The sequence below is a fragment of the Ceratosolen solmsi genome, unplaced genomic scaffold, assembly GCF_000503995.2.
Source record: "Ceratosolen solmsi marchali unplaced genomic scaffold, CerSol_1.0 scaffold39, whole genome shotgun sequence".
Classification (NCBI taxonomy): domain Eukaryota; kingdom Metazoa; phylum Arthropoda; class Insecta; order Hymenoptera; family Agaonidae; genus Ceratosolen; species Ceratosolen solmsi.
In genome coordinates, this window is record NW_011948433.1 from 1,119,897 (window position 1) to 1,135,453 (window position 15,557).

The 15,557-nt window shown below is 28.7% G+C and overlaps 1 protein-coding gene across 1 annotated transcript in view; it reads right to left on the minus strand.

Moving 5' to 3' along the window:
• Positions 1 to 689: 689 nt before the first annotated feature.
• Positions 690 to 15,557, minus strand: part of Gdap2 (ganglioside induced differentiation associated protein 2) — a 53,084-nt gene continuing 38,216 nt past the window's right edge. Inside the window, exons 8-12 of the mRNA XM_011502407.1 lie at positions 5,269 to 5,422; positions 2,846 to 2,985; positions 2,683 to 2,737; positions 1,800 to 1,943; positions 690 to 1,372 (exon numbers count right to left, since the gene is read on the minus strand). Coding sequence (XP_011500709.1) covers positions 1,319 to 1,372; positions 1,800 to 1,943; positions 2,683 to 2,737; positions 2,846 to 2,985; positions 5,269 to 5,422 — 547 coding nt within the window. The 3' untranslated portion in view covers positions 690 to 1,318. The remainder of the gene's footprint in view (positions 1,373 to 1,799; positions 1,944 to 2,682; positions 2,738 to 2,845; positions 2,986 to 5,268; positions 5,423 to 15,557) is intronic.

A 15,557-nucleotide genomic window follows, 5' to 3' on the forward strand; every position in this document is an offset into this window, starting at 1 on the left:
ACATCAAATTTGTGATTGTTATAAATCACTTTTGCAATCTATAAATATATATGTCGATTACTGAACGGCTACTTTTAATATTTTATCTATGTAGTAGTTGGTTAAAGCCATAAATTGGATCATGTATGTATGAATAATTTATTTATCTTACAAAAAAGTATATCGAGAAATAAAATTTCACTAGGCCACTTTTATAATATAATGGATTGACATTTGATGCAATCGAACGTTCTCTCTTGTTCTCTCTCTTTCATTAATGCTATATATCATTTCTTTTATTATAATTCATAAAACTAACAATCAAATAAATTTTTAACTGATAACATTTCTTCACTGGTAGATTTGAAATGAATTGCGAAAGGTAGCCAAGTGCCAAACTGGATAAATTTCTAAAATGTGTAAAAAATACATTTATAAAAAATAGCATGAAGAATTATTTTCAACAAAAGATTAAAATAATTTTATAATCGAAAATTAGCTTAGAAATTTAATTGAAAGATTTAATTCTCAGACTTAATTGGCTAGTTGGAACTGTTAAGAAAGGCAGTTTTTTCTTCAATAAGCATTTTTTATTGATGACAGTTTCACCATTTCTATTTTCACGTTAAATAAATTTTTATCCTACTGTTATTAACATGGTTATTAACAATATAAGTAATTTCATTGAAGTAAGTAGCAGATAAATTTATGTAAGTAAATTTATTTGAAGGAAAGTTCTGTTATTCTATTTTCATACTTCTATATTCACGGTATCTCCAATCTAATAGATTTGGAAATGTGTATGTCAATGCTTATAGAAAATCAATATTTAATAATGTTTATGATTGTAGTCATGTACAGCACTGCAAATTAAAGAAAATCAGTATTATAAATTGGATTCTGTAACATGATCTAATGTGTTGCATTCACGGATTTTAATGTAAGAAATTTGTCTTTGACACTTAGCCCTTCATTATTTTCGGCTATTAATTTTAATTCCCTTTTATTTACTCGTGTACTTATTTATGGGACAATCGATAAATATTTCATCTACAGCCACATCCTCGTCTATGCATATATACCTGTGTGCATTTTTATTTTCGCCCTTAAATTCGCTTAGTTAACTCGACAAGCCAGACTTTATGGTACCCGAGCATATCTATATCACAATTACTCAATCGATATTATTGTTCTTCTTTTAGCGATGACAGTAATAGCTCTTATAGCTCGGTAACGCCAATGACGAAGGATAACGTAGGCGAGATGCGTGACGGCCAAGGGATATTGTCCCACGTTGAGGAGTTTTAGTTTCGTCTTAGACGAGGATTGCGGCCGGCAGTTACGTGGAAGCTTGCGAGTATTGATTTGGTTGGTAGTACCTCAACCCGTTTATCTATAAACATTAAATTAATATGACCATGGAATTAATACTCGAATGTCACAATTTTGCTGTTAATTTTAATCGTTGAAAATAATATTTTATGTCTTTTACAATCAATGAAACACAATACAATGTAATATAAAGTTGCTGAGATTACTCAATCAAACACATAAACGAAATATAAATCAGAATATATAAAAACAGTTTTAAACATAAAAATTAATAAATATAATATTTGACTTACAAAAATATATTGAAATTCAAATTATACCATCTTTTAATAATAAATGATTAGCGAATTATGATAAATATTTCATAGGCAACTTTGTTATTACAAAAAATGGCACTTTTAATACAGGTATTCTACGACTGTATTAAATATTTTTTACATAAATTTGTATGTTTAGCATTTTTCATTATACCATATGTAATTCATTACCGTCATATCATATTCCGTAATATAAGCAGGTATTTCAAGTTGATCGGGTGACATAACTTCATAAAGGTATTCAACTCCTGGTAGATTGTGAACTTTTTGTTTGATTGCCGGAGCCATGAAAGTCGTAAACCACCAGGTCATCATCTAAAAATGATTATCAATTACATAAATGCATATAACCTACCTACTATTGACTGCTACATACTTGCCTAATAGTTCGTCCATTGACACCAAATAGTTTGATGTTCAATTGATTTAATCAATCTCAATTAGTGTCTATTAGCATTTATATTATAATCTGTATATACGGAATATACGATGTAAAAAAAATTACTAAGCACTTGTTTTATAGTAAGATTATTTTTATAAAATATCATTTGAAAATTTTTCTTAAAATATTCCATTGATATATGCAGACAGACATTTTTTCTACAATAAAATCATACTCCAAAGCTTTTAACAATATAAATTCATTTGTATGTAATTATTATAGATTAGAGGAAAAAATTATTAAAAATGTAGTGCTCAATACAATCATTAATTGAGATTTAATTATAAAATCGATAATAAGATAATAGTTTTAATAATACATATACTACATATACATATACATATACTTAAGTTACCGAATTTACAATATAAAACTGAGGACAGAGTGCTTTGGTTATAATGAGGGCGATTTTGAAAGCTAAAAATGGACGGAAAATTGGAGAAAATTATACATTCGTAATTGACACAATTAGTACAAACGGTGCCTTCGTAAACGCATGATTATTAATATTACCCGCTTTAAAGATGTAATAATAATGTAAGAATAAAGGTTATATTAAAATATTTTGACTTCCGTATCGACATTACGTTTATGTTTACTATATGTACGTACCTTGGTCCAAAATGTTGGATGAATGATATAAAATTGTTTCAAGTTCTTCTTGTATCTATGAAAATAAGTAAAGTTCATGTTTTCATGCGGTACTTTATCATCGATTTTGTCATCTTTATAATCAATTCATTTAAAAATTCAGATAATAAGGTAAATAACTTACTTATAAGGAAGTACGTTGTAAACTTCTTTTAACCAGTGTAAACTTGGATAATTACTGCTAACCGTCAAGGTATGAAAGTAGGCGATCACATAGTCTCCTTTAACAATTGGATCTAGTAACTGTATCAGGTACAATAAGGCCTGGGGAAAAAATTAAACAATATATCGATTATGGAAAATTCATTTGAAATTATTATAATTAATAAATCCATATGGATATAAAATAGTAATTATTCGTTTTATTTGACTTTTCTGTATATATTTTTACATCTAAATTATTATTGTCATTTATAAGGTTATTATTTAATTAATTTCGACATTTAATTAGATTAAGTATTTTGTTTTTTCGAATAAAGTATTATATAATTTATTAGGAAATTCGCCATGAAACGAATATCTTATTAATAATCAAAGTAACAAGTAAATTATGAATGCAGTTTGTAATTTAAATATTTTTACATTGTGATTAGCAGTTATAGTTATTTTTGATGTTTTCTTTAAAATATAAATCACTTATCATATTCTTAAATTAAAATAAATTTATAATATTCCATGAGTTATTACACGAATGACTTGTTCTAAACATTAAATTATAAATGAATAAAAGTCGTTGGATGCAGCTGATCAGCTGAGCTTATTAAAACACCGAATTAAACACGAAAATATTGATGATTTAACTGTTTCGATAAAGAAAACATTACGGTATTAAGTTTCATTTCAAGATGCGTTGCAAAAATGACAAGATGGCTGTTTACTTGATGAAATAGAATTTGCAGATGGACATGCCACCGGCCTTGCGCCACGGTCTATTTCCAGACTTGTGCAAATCGATTTGCCGCCGCGTGAGAACATTTAGTTATACTTTCTTTCTCTTTCACACACTCACTTGTTATCTCTCTCTCTCTCTCTCTCTCTCTCTCTCTCTTAGGTGCATACACACACGCGCGCACGCACGCACGGGCACACGCATATACACTCTTGCTCGCTCACCCACTGACTCATTCACTCGCTCTTACTAACTCCCTCATTACTTATTTTGTCCTTTACCAATGGCATCCCTACCTATTGCAATATTTTATCGTTTTTGTCACCATTCTTATATCCAGATTCCTTTTAATATACAATAATACGAATTGTCATTAACGATGCTTAGTAATTAGTGATGCAGAAGCATAAATCCATTTACTTTAATTTATTCCGATCATTAGATCATTATCCTTGTGCATATTACTATTAATTTGGCTACTAATTTAATAATTTAAAGAGTTATAATTTTTGTTGCGAATATTAATAATACAGTGTTCATTATTTATGGATTGTCTTGAACAAATTTGTCAATAATTAATGTCCTACATTTATAAATTATTTTACATTAAATTTTAGTTGTGATTAACTTTATATTAATTATTGTTATAATTATTAATGGTACTATAAATATCTTCATAGTAAATGAAAATTAAGTATAAATAATATAGATGTATTATATATTCTAAATTTGACATAATAAAACGACATTCTAATACTGTAAATAATGGTGCAAATAGCACTCTATTTTATTGTTTTTATTTAACAAAGTCCGTTTCAAATTTACTTACTATACTGAACTCGACCTAATTTTGAAGACACATCTTTTTTTCTGTTTTAACTACTTTTTCTACGCTCTTTCTTACTCCTTGGCTAGAAACAGTGAGCAATTTAATTTTGTAATGACATTTTACACTTGTATCTAAGTTTTACACTCTTAATACGACCTTGAAAGCCTTGTGATTTAACGTAGACGTTAATTTCCACGGCCTCGAATGGTCGATTTCATATTTGCGATATAACGATCTGTTCTTTTTTAAGCATATTTTCACATCTTTATAATTTATTTATATTGAAAATTAAGAGATTAAATATATATATATATATATATATATATATATATATATAATAATATTGAATAGACAAAATAAATTGCTTTTAAATGATGAGATGTAATATTATTGAGCAATGAATATTCACATTTCAAAAATTAATACAAATCTCAACGATTGTAAATATAAACATTTTTCTATAATGCTTCCTGAAAACCTTAAGTGAATTATTTTTATTATTTTATTTTTATTGTTTTATACAAATCAGTATCCATAATATTAAATTAATTAAATTAATTAAATGTATGAATGATAATTGTTCTTAATTGGAAAGCATTGAAAATAAGTCCCGTTTTAAAAATCAAAGGTTAATTTTAATCCGTTTAATTTTTTGTATTATTTTATAATCGTAGCGCAGCATAATATACATTTCATAGGAATTTCATATAATTAATACGATTTTACGATGATACGATCAAACGATTGAAAATTTAATGATATAATACAATTGTCATAATATGCAGTTTACAATTAATTTATGTTACCACATAATTAATACAATCGTCACCTTATCAAGATTCAGGTTATTAACTGGGAACCATTTGCCCAAAAAGACAACCACTGGTCGTCCATGCCGATCGACTCCACTTTGATAAAGACAACCAATTCCGGAGACCTCGGTAAGATCTTCCATTTTGGCACGTCTGAGTAACCGCTCATACCTGTAAAAATATTATTAAAAATATCATAATAAAATAGTTTAAACCTTGACGTATGGAAAAATAAATATTTTTTAACTTTTAATTAGATTCAATATATATAATTAAAAAAATATAGCGGTATTCTTTTAATTTGCATGAAAAATGATCAGTTTTAATGTGATCCATTACCTATTGATTAAATTAATAATAGAAATTCATTAGAATAACCCACACACATACACCCACCCACACACCTACACACCCATATGCGCTCGCACACACACACACACTTTATATACAAATGTTGATACCAGACAAAGAAATTAATTGTTATTAAAATTTTCGATTAGTTACATATCTGCATATTTACATAAAGATATGTCTTGTGATTATAATCATAAATTGAATATGATATAATAATAAAAAATAAAATTATACTAGTTTTTCAATCATTGTTTTTTGTTTTTTATAAGTGATTATCTACGCTAGATAAGCTTCTCTAGAAATCAATACTGCAGAGTAACCAAAAAAATAATGTGTCGAATAATTCATTTTAAATTACACACTTGAACTGTTTACATCTCATAAGAAAAATTAAATTACAGGAAGAGAAGCAAAGTAGAAGAGATTATAAATATGTATTCCATTGCATAAGTTATCAGTGTAAACATAAAATACGAGATGGAGGCAACGGACATGGTATCGTGCGCAAATAATGTCTGTCAAAAACGTAGACGCTGCGTTTACTGTTTTGATTTAAATACTGATACTCGAGAGTTTCAAATATATTAATATTTTATTACGTAGGAATTATATCAAGAATATTGTCATGTCATGACCTAATAATAATCTAATGAAAATCTCGCTTAATATTGAATTCTTTACCATCATGTAATGCGTACTAATTCACATTATCCGGAAATACCGTCGGATTTTATAAAATAGATAAATTTACTTAAAATAGCATCCAATTTACTTTTCTCCATATGACTTTTAAATTTATTTATTATTATTTAAAAGAGTAATTTTAATTTATACAAATAAAACTTTAGTTAACTGTAATGTAACAATGACTTGTATCTATGCTAATACCAGCCATCATTGCTTATTATAATAAAATAACAATACTTCAATAAATAGATATGCATTACTTGGAACTCGGTTTTCTCATACATTAATAAGAACAAAGACTTATAGATTTCCCTCTTGTAAATTTAACCTTCATTATTCTCGTATGCATGGATTATCTCGGATCACCATGCACTCAGATATAATTAAGAGAATTGCTTATTATTATTAAGGATTAAATTAAACACCTTTCTAAACTTTGCAAATATCTTTTGTAAATGTGTTGTATCCTTAGCAGAAGTAAGCAATAACATGAAATTTTTATTTCTTTAAGCAACAATATTTGTTTCTTCATTCTTTTATTTATTTACTGATAATTAGCACTCATTATTTCACAGTATTATTTAATAATTATAAGAAATAAAACTGTTAGAAATTGCATTCGCCAAAAGCGAATGAATGAATTTTTCAGTAAAAATGTCAATGTTTTCAGATAAAAAAAGAGAGAAATTCAATATATTCCAATAATTTAAAAGAAATTCTTAACTATTATTTTTTAAATAAATTTTTTAATCAATCTATAAATCTATCGGTGATTTAAACATTTGTTTTTAACATATAATAAATATATAATGTATAATTAAAGTTAATTTGTATACAAAAGTTGTATTAAAAAAACTTCTTTTTGTTCGAAAAAAATCATTAAATAAATATAAGCGTAAATAATATATATATATATATATATATATATATATATTAAAGGTGAAATAATAGATCTCTGTTATTATTAAATACAATAAATTTGTACATATACAAATAAAATAACTATTTATGGGAAAAAAATGGCTGTTTGTAAAAAATTTATGGCACAAACTTAAAAGTATATATTGTTAATAATATTTTTAGTATAAAATATTTTTTAAGCACATAATTGCCTATTAATTATTTACAAATATGAAAATATTAATTAAGTTTGTTTATTTGGGATCTTTCAAGTGTTATTCAATACTTAAGTATATACAGAATTATTAATTGTGTAATAGATATATTTGTTATATTTCTAATGGAATCGAGTGCCAAAATAAGAAAATACATTATGAAGTTCTATAGATATTTATTATACGTATATAATTAATCAAATTTCACTGAAAAGCATATGTTCATTCGTAATATGTTATATATTTTAACGATAATGATCAAATCATTATCAAATGTAACAATCAATTTTTCTGGCTAGCAATCATTTGTTTTCTTTTATGATTAATGATCATAATTGCACAAATATGTATCAAAATTCATTGAATTTCGCTTGAATAAAAATGAATTTTTTTTTTTTTTTTTTTTTTTTTTTTTTTTTAACAAATTCATTCAATTTATCTGTTTCTATTGGTTCATAGAATCTATTAGTTTATTTTTAAGAAAACGTGAGATATATTATTATAGATAATGAAATTTTGTGAATTAAGCTGTTGTTATTAGAATTATAATAAAGCACATATTGTTAAGATTTTTCAAATAATTCGTAATATTCCAGATAACGTAATCGTACTTTTCAAAAAGACTTTATGTTAGTTTACCATTAAGTAGTTGAGTTTAATTATACTTATATTAGATTTACTTTGTATTTTATTCGATGAATTAAATAAACGAGTAAATCACTTTTTCAAATTCAATAGTGCTTTCAAGTTAATATTTCTATTTACTGAATAATCGTCGTATGATAGTATGATTAAGATCATTAACATTTAGATAAATAATTATTACTGAGAATTTGAAATTTAAAATGCATTTATCGTATATTTATTTTGAAAGCATGAAAATTCGACGTAGTATGAATGAAAATTGTAAACGTCACTATCAAAATATTTAACATTTTAGTTTAATACGTATATTAAGTAGTATTTCAGTTAAAATTATTTCAAAAATGATTTTATATTATGTATTTATAAATGTAAATATATATATTATCGTAATATCGTGACTTCATAGCGCTGCTAGATATATATTTGTCATATAGCTTGTTTTTAGCATAATTTATTCAAATAATACAAAGCGTAGTCAAGAACGTGCCTATTTGCTTATTTTCTTAGTGTATTGTGTGAGAATAACTAATGTCGTGAAAAATAACTTCTAAATAATAACACTACATTAATTCACTTGTAATATTTATGTTTATATATTCAAAGTGGGCAAATAGTTTCTGTTTGTTATTGGTAAAGAAGAAATTTGCATTATTATAATGCACCTGTGAAGTAAAGCACTTGTGCACGAATTTAATGCTGGTAATTATTATTTGTAGGGCGATAGATTTTTCGTCAAAACGATAGATTCTTAAGGAAATGAAAAATTGTGCATTGGGAGATACAAGTGATCAGAATTCACGGCGATCATCCAAAATCAGTCGTCCGCGCTTCTATACATATACATTCCGACCTACTTGGAAGAATTGTACGGCGGCAGCGTCTGTTGAGCACTTATCGATAAACTATACTTAGCCGATTATCATTACTAATAAATAATCAGTTCACCGAAAAATTCATCTACCGCTCGTCGTTTTTTTTTTCTTTATTTAGTATTTTTTATTAGAACGCCACCAAATGAAAAGCTGCTTCCAGCCTTCGGCAAATTTACCGCAAATCCAACTTAGTTTATTGAATAATCATAATGCTTTGTGTATCCGCATGCACCTTCATTATTTGCTTGTGCAACGGCTTAATCCGTGATTTTCAATGCTCTTCCTCCTTCCTGTTTTTTTTTTTTTTTTTTTTTTTTTTTATTCTACTACGTCTATCTTCGTAAAAGCAAATGCTTGGTCAATAGATGAAAATATTTTACTAACTTATGTTTTGAAAGTACACCGATCTGAAGCACAATATTATTGTTCGCTTATTCAGCTAGTTATGCAGCTATAAGTTACTGGAAATTAATGTGCAATGTTTAAGATCACCGTGATAAAAAGAACTACGAGGTAATGTTTATTAAAGCCGTTTATATATAATTTTATACGTACTACTTTCGCATTTTTCTTTATTTGAACATTAAAAATTATTAATTTGTTTGTAGCATAAAAACTGTAAACTCGCTCTCTCTCTCTCTCTCTCTCTCTCTCTTTCGAATACTTAAAGGGTTATGTTAATTTTCAGTTGCTCTTTTTCTCCATTATTCGTGTTTGTTAATTCTTTTTTATCATACATATTTTTTCTACTAAATTTTTTCATATCCTTTAAAATTTAATCTACCGTTACATAGGAGGGTGAAAGAATGTCAAAGCACTAGAATAATCTGCAGTTTAATACTCGAAAAAGTAGGTCAATTAATCCTTTATACGATGGTATGTTTCACATGCTATATATGTATACAGTTTAATTGATTATTTCTCGTTATTCATATCATGCATCGAGATTCATCTATTGCAACAAAGTTATCTTGTTGTTGACAGTTATGAAAACAATAAGAATAACAGCCTTTTGAAAATATCGTCTGTCTATGTATTTATTATTAATGGAAATGTATATCATTTTTAATTTCACAAACTTTTTTGATACTCTTCTAACGAATGGATTATAATTTTGTTTCTTTTTTTTTCTTTCATTCATTTCTCTCTCTCTCTCTCTCTCTCTCTCTCTCTCAAACGTACGTATACGGAATTAAATAACAAACGAGTCATTCCAATTAAGATAATATTTACAAACTTGTAAATAATCTGTAAAAATATTAGGCATTCTTTTAATAATTGCACAATAAAGAAACAAAAAGAGGCATTGCATTTTGTAAGAAGTAATAATTCGGTGAACGCGTCGTTTGAGAATTCATTGGAATTTAATCTGCAAAGTCTAAGAGGTCGATGAAATATCCTTCGGTAAGTGAAATATGTAACCCGTGCCGACGTATATTTAAATTTCTATTTGTGCGTAGGAGAATTGTTTACGTAGCCATTTGTAAAATCAAACAATAGAAGAAAATACTAATACAGAAGTCGTTAATGCATGTGCGTGCCTGTGCGTGTGCGCATACATGAACCTTAACGTCGAAGGTTTAGGGATATTGAGCGAAGTCGGCAATAAATATAATTGGTAATTCTTCATAATTTATGCAGAGAAGCGTAATCGACGATCGATTATCATGTTATAAATAGAAATTTCGACGAAATAAAGATAATATTTACTTTATATGGAATATTTGATTAATGCAAAAAATAGTAGACGATAGAGAATAAAAGTTCTTGAATTGACGTGAAGTTACTTTATTAAATGCATAGTCATTTATTACAAGTTAAGATAATAGAAAATTCTATCAATAGTATTTTTTTTTTTATTTTTATTTTAAATAAATGCAGTGCTTTGAAATTATTATAATAGTTCGATAATTGACTTTTTTCATCGCGCAAAAAAGAAGAAAAAAATAGAATGCGTTGATAGATAAGAAGAGCATTTTCCTTGCTATTCGCTAGTTGAAATGTAACTACTACTAAGCTTTAATACTAGGCTATTAAAAAGTATCGGTAATCGGCACATTTATTCTATTTATTGGGTGAATAAGTACATTACAGTTGCAATGAATTTATTATTAATTTGATGGGCAGAAACAGAATTTTCCTCTACTCTAATAAGAGAGCATGAATTTACAAAAATGCAATTTGAATAATGAAATTATTAAAAGCGCAGACGTATTTGAATGGCCAGAAAAATTCATTCGCGTAGAATACACGAGACGGTCAACTTCTCATTGCAATTGCAAGAGTAATGAGATGGCGATTCTAAATAGAAGGAGATATATAATCCGAAGTTCGCCAAATAATTATTTGGCCATGCAGAGGGTTAGATGACAAGAGGAGTAATGGGATAACGTGGCGGTATTAGTGAGACAGTAAGGATGAGCTTAGGAAGCGCCCAGTAAGGAAAAGCGCTAACTCAAAAAGCGACAATTTTGCGCAGGATTCGCGTAACACGTGAAAGCGGGGCCAAAGCTTTTTGTACAAGTTTTGAGACGCGCAGCGGAATGGAGGACGACGCCCCACGGGTAAACTCCGTTCAAATCAGAGACCGATAAATCAAGGAGGTCAGCCATCCGATAATCACAGCTAGTCCTGCAAGTATACGCACCGGTCCTCGTCCTCGACAATGTCCGCCATGTCGATCATCACCATTCCGTACTCCCAACTGCTCGTCCGGTCGATCGACAGCGAGCAAGCGCCACAGAAAGTCTTGCCTAGCTGGGGCTCGTGGCCGGACCAAGGATTCGGTTGCTCGGCTGGGCTCGGACGCTCCGCTGTCCAGGCACAAGTTGCTCTCCCTGCCCCACGCGACCCCAGCAACTACCCAGTCTATCCTCCGATCACGCACACGCACGGGGGACGTAAAAATTGTAAAAATAGGTACGAAAAAGAAGAGCCTAACGCCTGGTGTGGCTTCGACGAAGCGAAAGCTGAATACCGAAGGAAGAGGAAGAGTGAGAGGGGAGTACGTTAAGAGAGGCAGGCAAGCGGCAGTGGCGGCCGCGACGATGACGACGACGACGACGACGACGACGACGACGACGACGACGACGGCTACGGCTACGGCTACGACAGCGGCACCACTGGACCAGGGGCTCAAATATACGTGCCGATCGAGCCAAGTGGAGCTCTTGCGTGCGACTGAAATGGTAGCACGCACACCAGCCGGAATATAGGCGTGCCCGAGCGCCGTCGTCTATCCCTCCTTCTGTCGCTTCCGCGACGCTACGCGTGTGCAGGTGAGCGAGCGCCCGAGCGAGCAAGAACAATAACAAAGAAGGGAGCTTGCAGTGCGCCTGCCCGGGATTAGAGCTTCCACGCAGACGCGGATTTCTCACCCCCGCGCGTCTGGGTGGCCAGCGTGGGCCGTTTCCGTGAGTGTCGTCTTTGTCCTCGTCCCTGCCCCCGTGCGCGAGATTCACTTTAACGACGACGCGGCCCAACGAAAACAAACGGAACATAAGCCCTCGCGACATTAGTTGACTCGTTCTCCGCTAGCCCGAGGCGCTGAATTCCGGTGGCTTTTTAACGAGCGATCTGATATAAGATATGGACGTAATAAAGCTCCCGAGCGTTGCCAGCCAATGAATAAATGCCTCGCTTACAACAAGCACGAGCGTGTCGGGCCCTTTATAATTGCTGTCCCCTCCCCCGCTCCAGCGCCCTTTTTCATCAATCTGTCTCTCTCTCTCTCTCTCTCTCTCTCTCACTCTCACTCTCGCGTTTCTTTCTAGCGTATATTCAACAGTGCGTAGAGATTTTTATACTGCAAGTTGGTCGACGCGCTACGGAATATCCGAGACTTCCAAGGAATTCTCTCCTAACTCGGATGAAAGGCAATACTTTAACAATCTTTATTCTAGAAATTCTGAAATATTATTTTGCCCCACCAGTTAATATTACATATGACATTTCATTGTTGGAAAATTAATGAAATCCAAAAAGTCGTCGAATGTTTTAATACTGTCAATTTAAAATTAATATCCAACTTGTCTTACGATATTCAGAAACTATAATATAAGAATTTATATATTTTTGGATATAATTCGATGTTATTGATCAAACATGATATCACGTAATATTTTTATTTATTAGAAAGAGGAAAAGTTTTCATAAGTAGTAACGTCCAAAACTAGGTAAGACGTATTCTGGGTCTAGATATACACATTATACGCTTAAATTCTTAACGGGAATTACTTAAATATAATTCACATTATTGAACGACGTGTGTATTACCTCACTTTTCATATGCTGTATTTTATTTTATTCGCATAATTTTAAGTAAATTTCTTGCTCATTTAAAACAAGCATTAATTAATAGTAACTTTATCTTTATAATTATGTTTTATGTCAAGATATGATTAACTGTTACATTTCTGTCGATGTATTAAATATGTTGATAAACAAATGGGCACGTACATAGAAAACGTAATTATAAATTGTCGATCATATTCCAAAGTTGGATTATTTTAAGATAATTTATATAACTATATAAATTTAAATATTATTAGAGCTAAAATTTTGCAATTAATGAATTCTCTTCAAAACTAGCTTGTAGACGATATATTTATTTACTCATATATTTATTTAATTCTATTTGGAGCAAAAAAGAAAAAGTCATTTTCTTCAATTTTCAAAATTGCAAATGGTTTACTTAAAAAATGCAATAGTTTTACATCAAATATATGTTGATAAAACAAATATTTTCATAATAAAATAATAAGTATATTATATTTAAATTTTATTTCATAACTAATGTAATTGACAGTAAAAGTTTTGTTCTCATCGTATTTTTTTATTATTCACCACATTAACAAAATAAAAATCAGTTTTTATAAATATTTCATTAATTATTATTATTGATTAAATTATCATTAACGATGTACAAAATGTCCAAAATAAAATTATACAATTAATATCATTAATATGATATTCAACGATTAATTAACAATCGAAAACATTTTATCATTTTGTATAAAAGAAAAAACTAAAATTTAGAATTAACATACGATGAAATTATAAAATATTAACTCACGAAATGTTATTAAATGAATATATACTATCTTATAACATAAACTAAGTATAATTTTAGTTTCACGTTACAACTTTACAATTAATTAAGTTTAATTACTTGCTTTAACAATATTAACGTATGTAGGCATTAATTATTCCATGGCATTACTTTGTTTAAATTATTAATTTATGTGTAGATTGTAAGAAAGTTGCCGAATTTACTAATATATTTTTATTTTGATAAGTATTGAGTTTAATATTAGTAAAGATAAAAATATTTTTATGATTAAAATTAATTAAAAAAATTAAATTACATCATTTTTATTTTACAGAAAAATACAGATAATAATGAAGTTAAGCGCCTACTTAAAAAGTAAAACTTATCAATAAATTACTAAGAATTATGAATAACCAAACAATGTAGTAATGACAAAGAATACAGCTGATTATTTTTCTTCTTTTTCTTCTTTCTTTTTTTTTTTTTTATTTTAATCAAACTGTTCTAAGTATATATCTTTTTAACGAATGTCACGATAAAAATATATATTATTTAAAATTTTTAAAATATCAATAATTGTATTTTTCAACTTATATATCCAATTATTTTCTACGTGGATTAAGTTTCCTTACCAAATACATTAAAATTGATAAATTAAATAAAATAATAACATTAAATAAAATTTAATTTCACAATATTATAAAAAGGAAAGGAAACAAATTAAGTAGATTGTAATACATAAGTTAATGAATAATTTACAATGGTTTGAAAACATTGTTAGACAAATTATTTGGAAAATATTAAATATTAAATGTTTAAGTTTTTCAAAATAAGTCAGTAATTCTCGTTATTTTACTGCACTATAGGATTTAGAAAATGTATGACATACATAATTTATCGGAATAACATTTGAATACTAGCACTTTTATACACAAATGAAGATTTTGTATACATACGAAGAGATAAAACTGACCTTAATTATTCATAAACATCCGGTAAGATTTATAATCTGTGATAATTTTGTTTGCTAAAAATCATCTTTACAAAATTATTTACTTTGTATGCGAGATTTTTTTTGGTATCTTATTAAATCATAAAGTCTTCAAAGAATTATCTAATTATGTATTTATATGCTTACGCAAAAAACGTCCTTACATTTCTACAATAAAAGCTAAAACAATACACTACACATACAATATACAATATACAATATATAATATCCAATATACAATATACAATATACAAGATAATATATGATATTTATTGTTAAATGTTAATGTTTCGGTTGATACAAATAAATATAGCGAAGTATATGAAAATACAGTATATAGATATTAGGTTTAAGTTCTACGCTAACAGCATATCATCATCATCTAAGGATCATTTAGACCGTTTGATGCAAAATACAATATATTTTTAGAAATACTTTTAATTTTCTGAGTGAAGTTTTTATATGAGTGTACGGGCTACCTTTTAAAGCCAAGGGGTTTGCTAGTACTTTCTGGATCGAAAATCTCGTTCAAGGTCTTGCGCCTTTTAAGCCTTGCAATGTACTTCACGACGTGATTTATTTCCGTGACTCA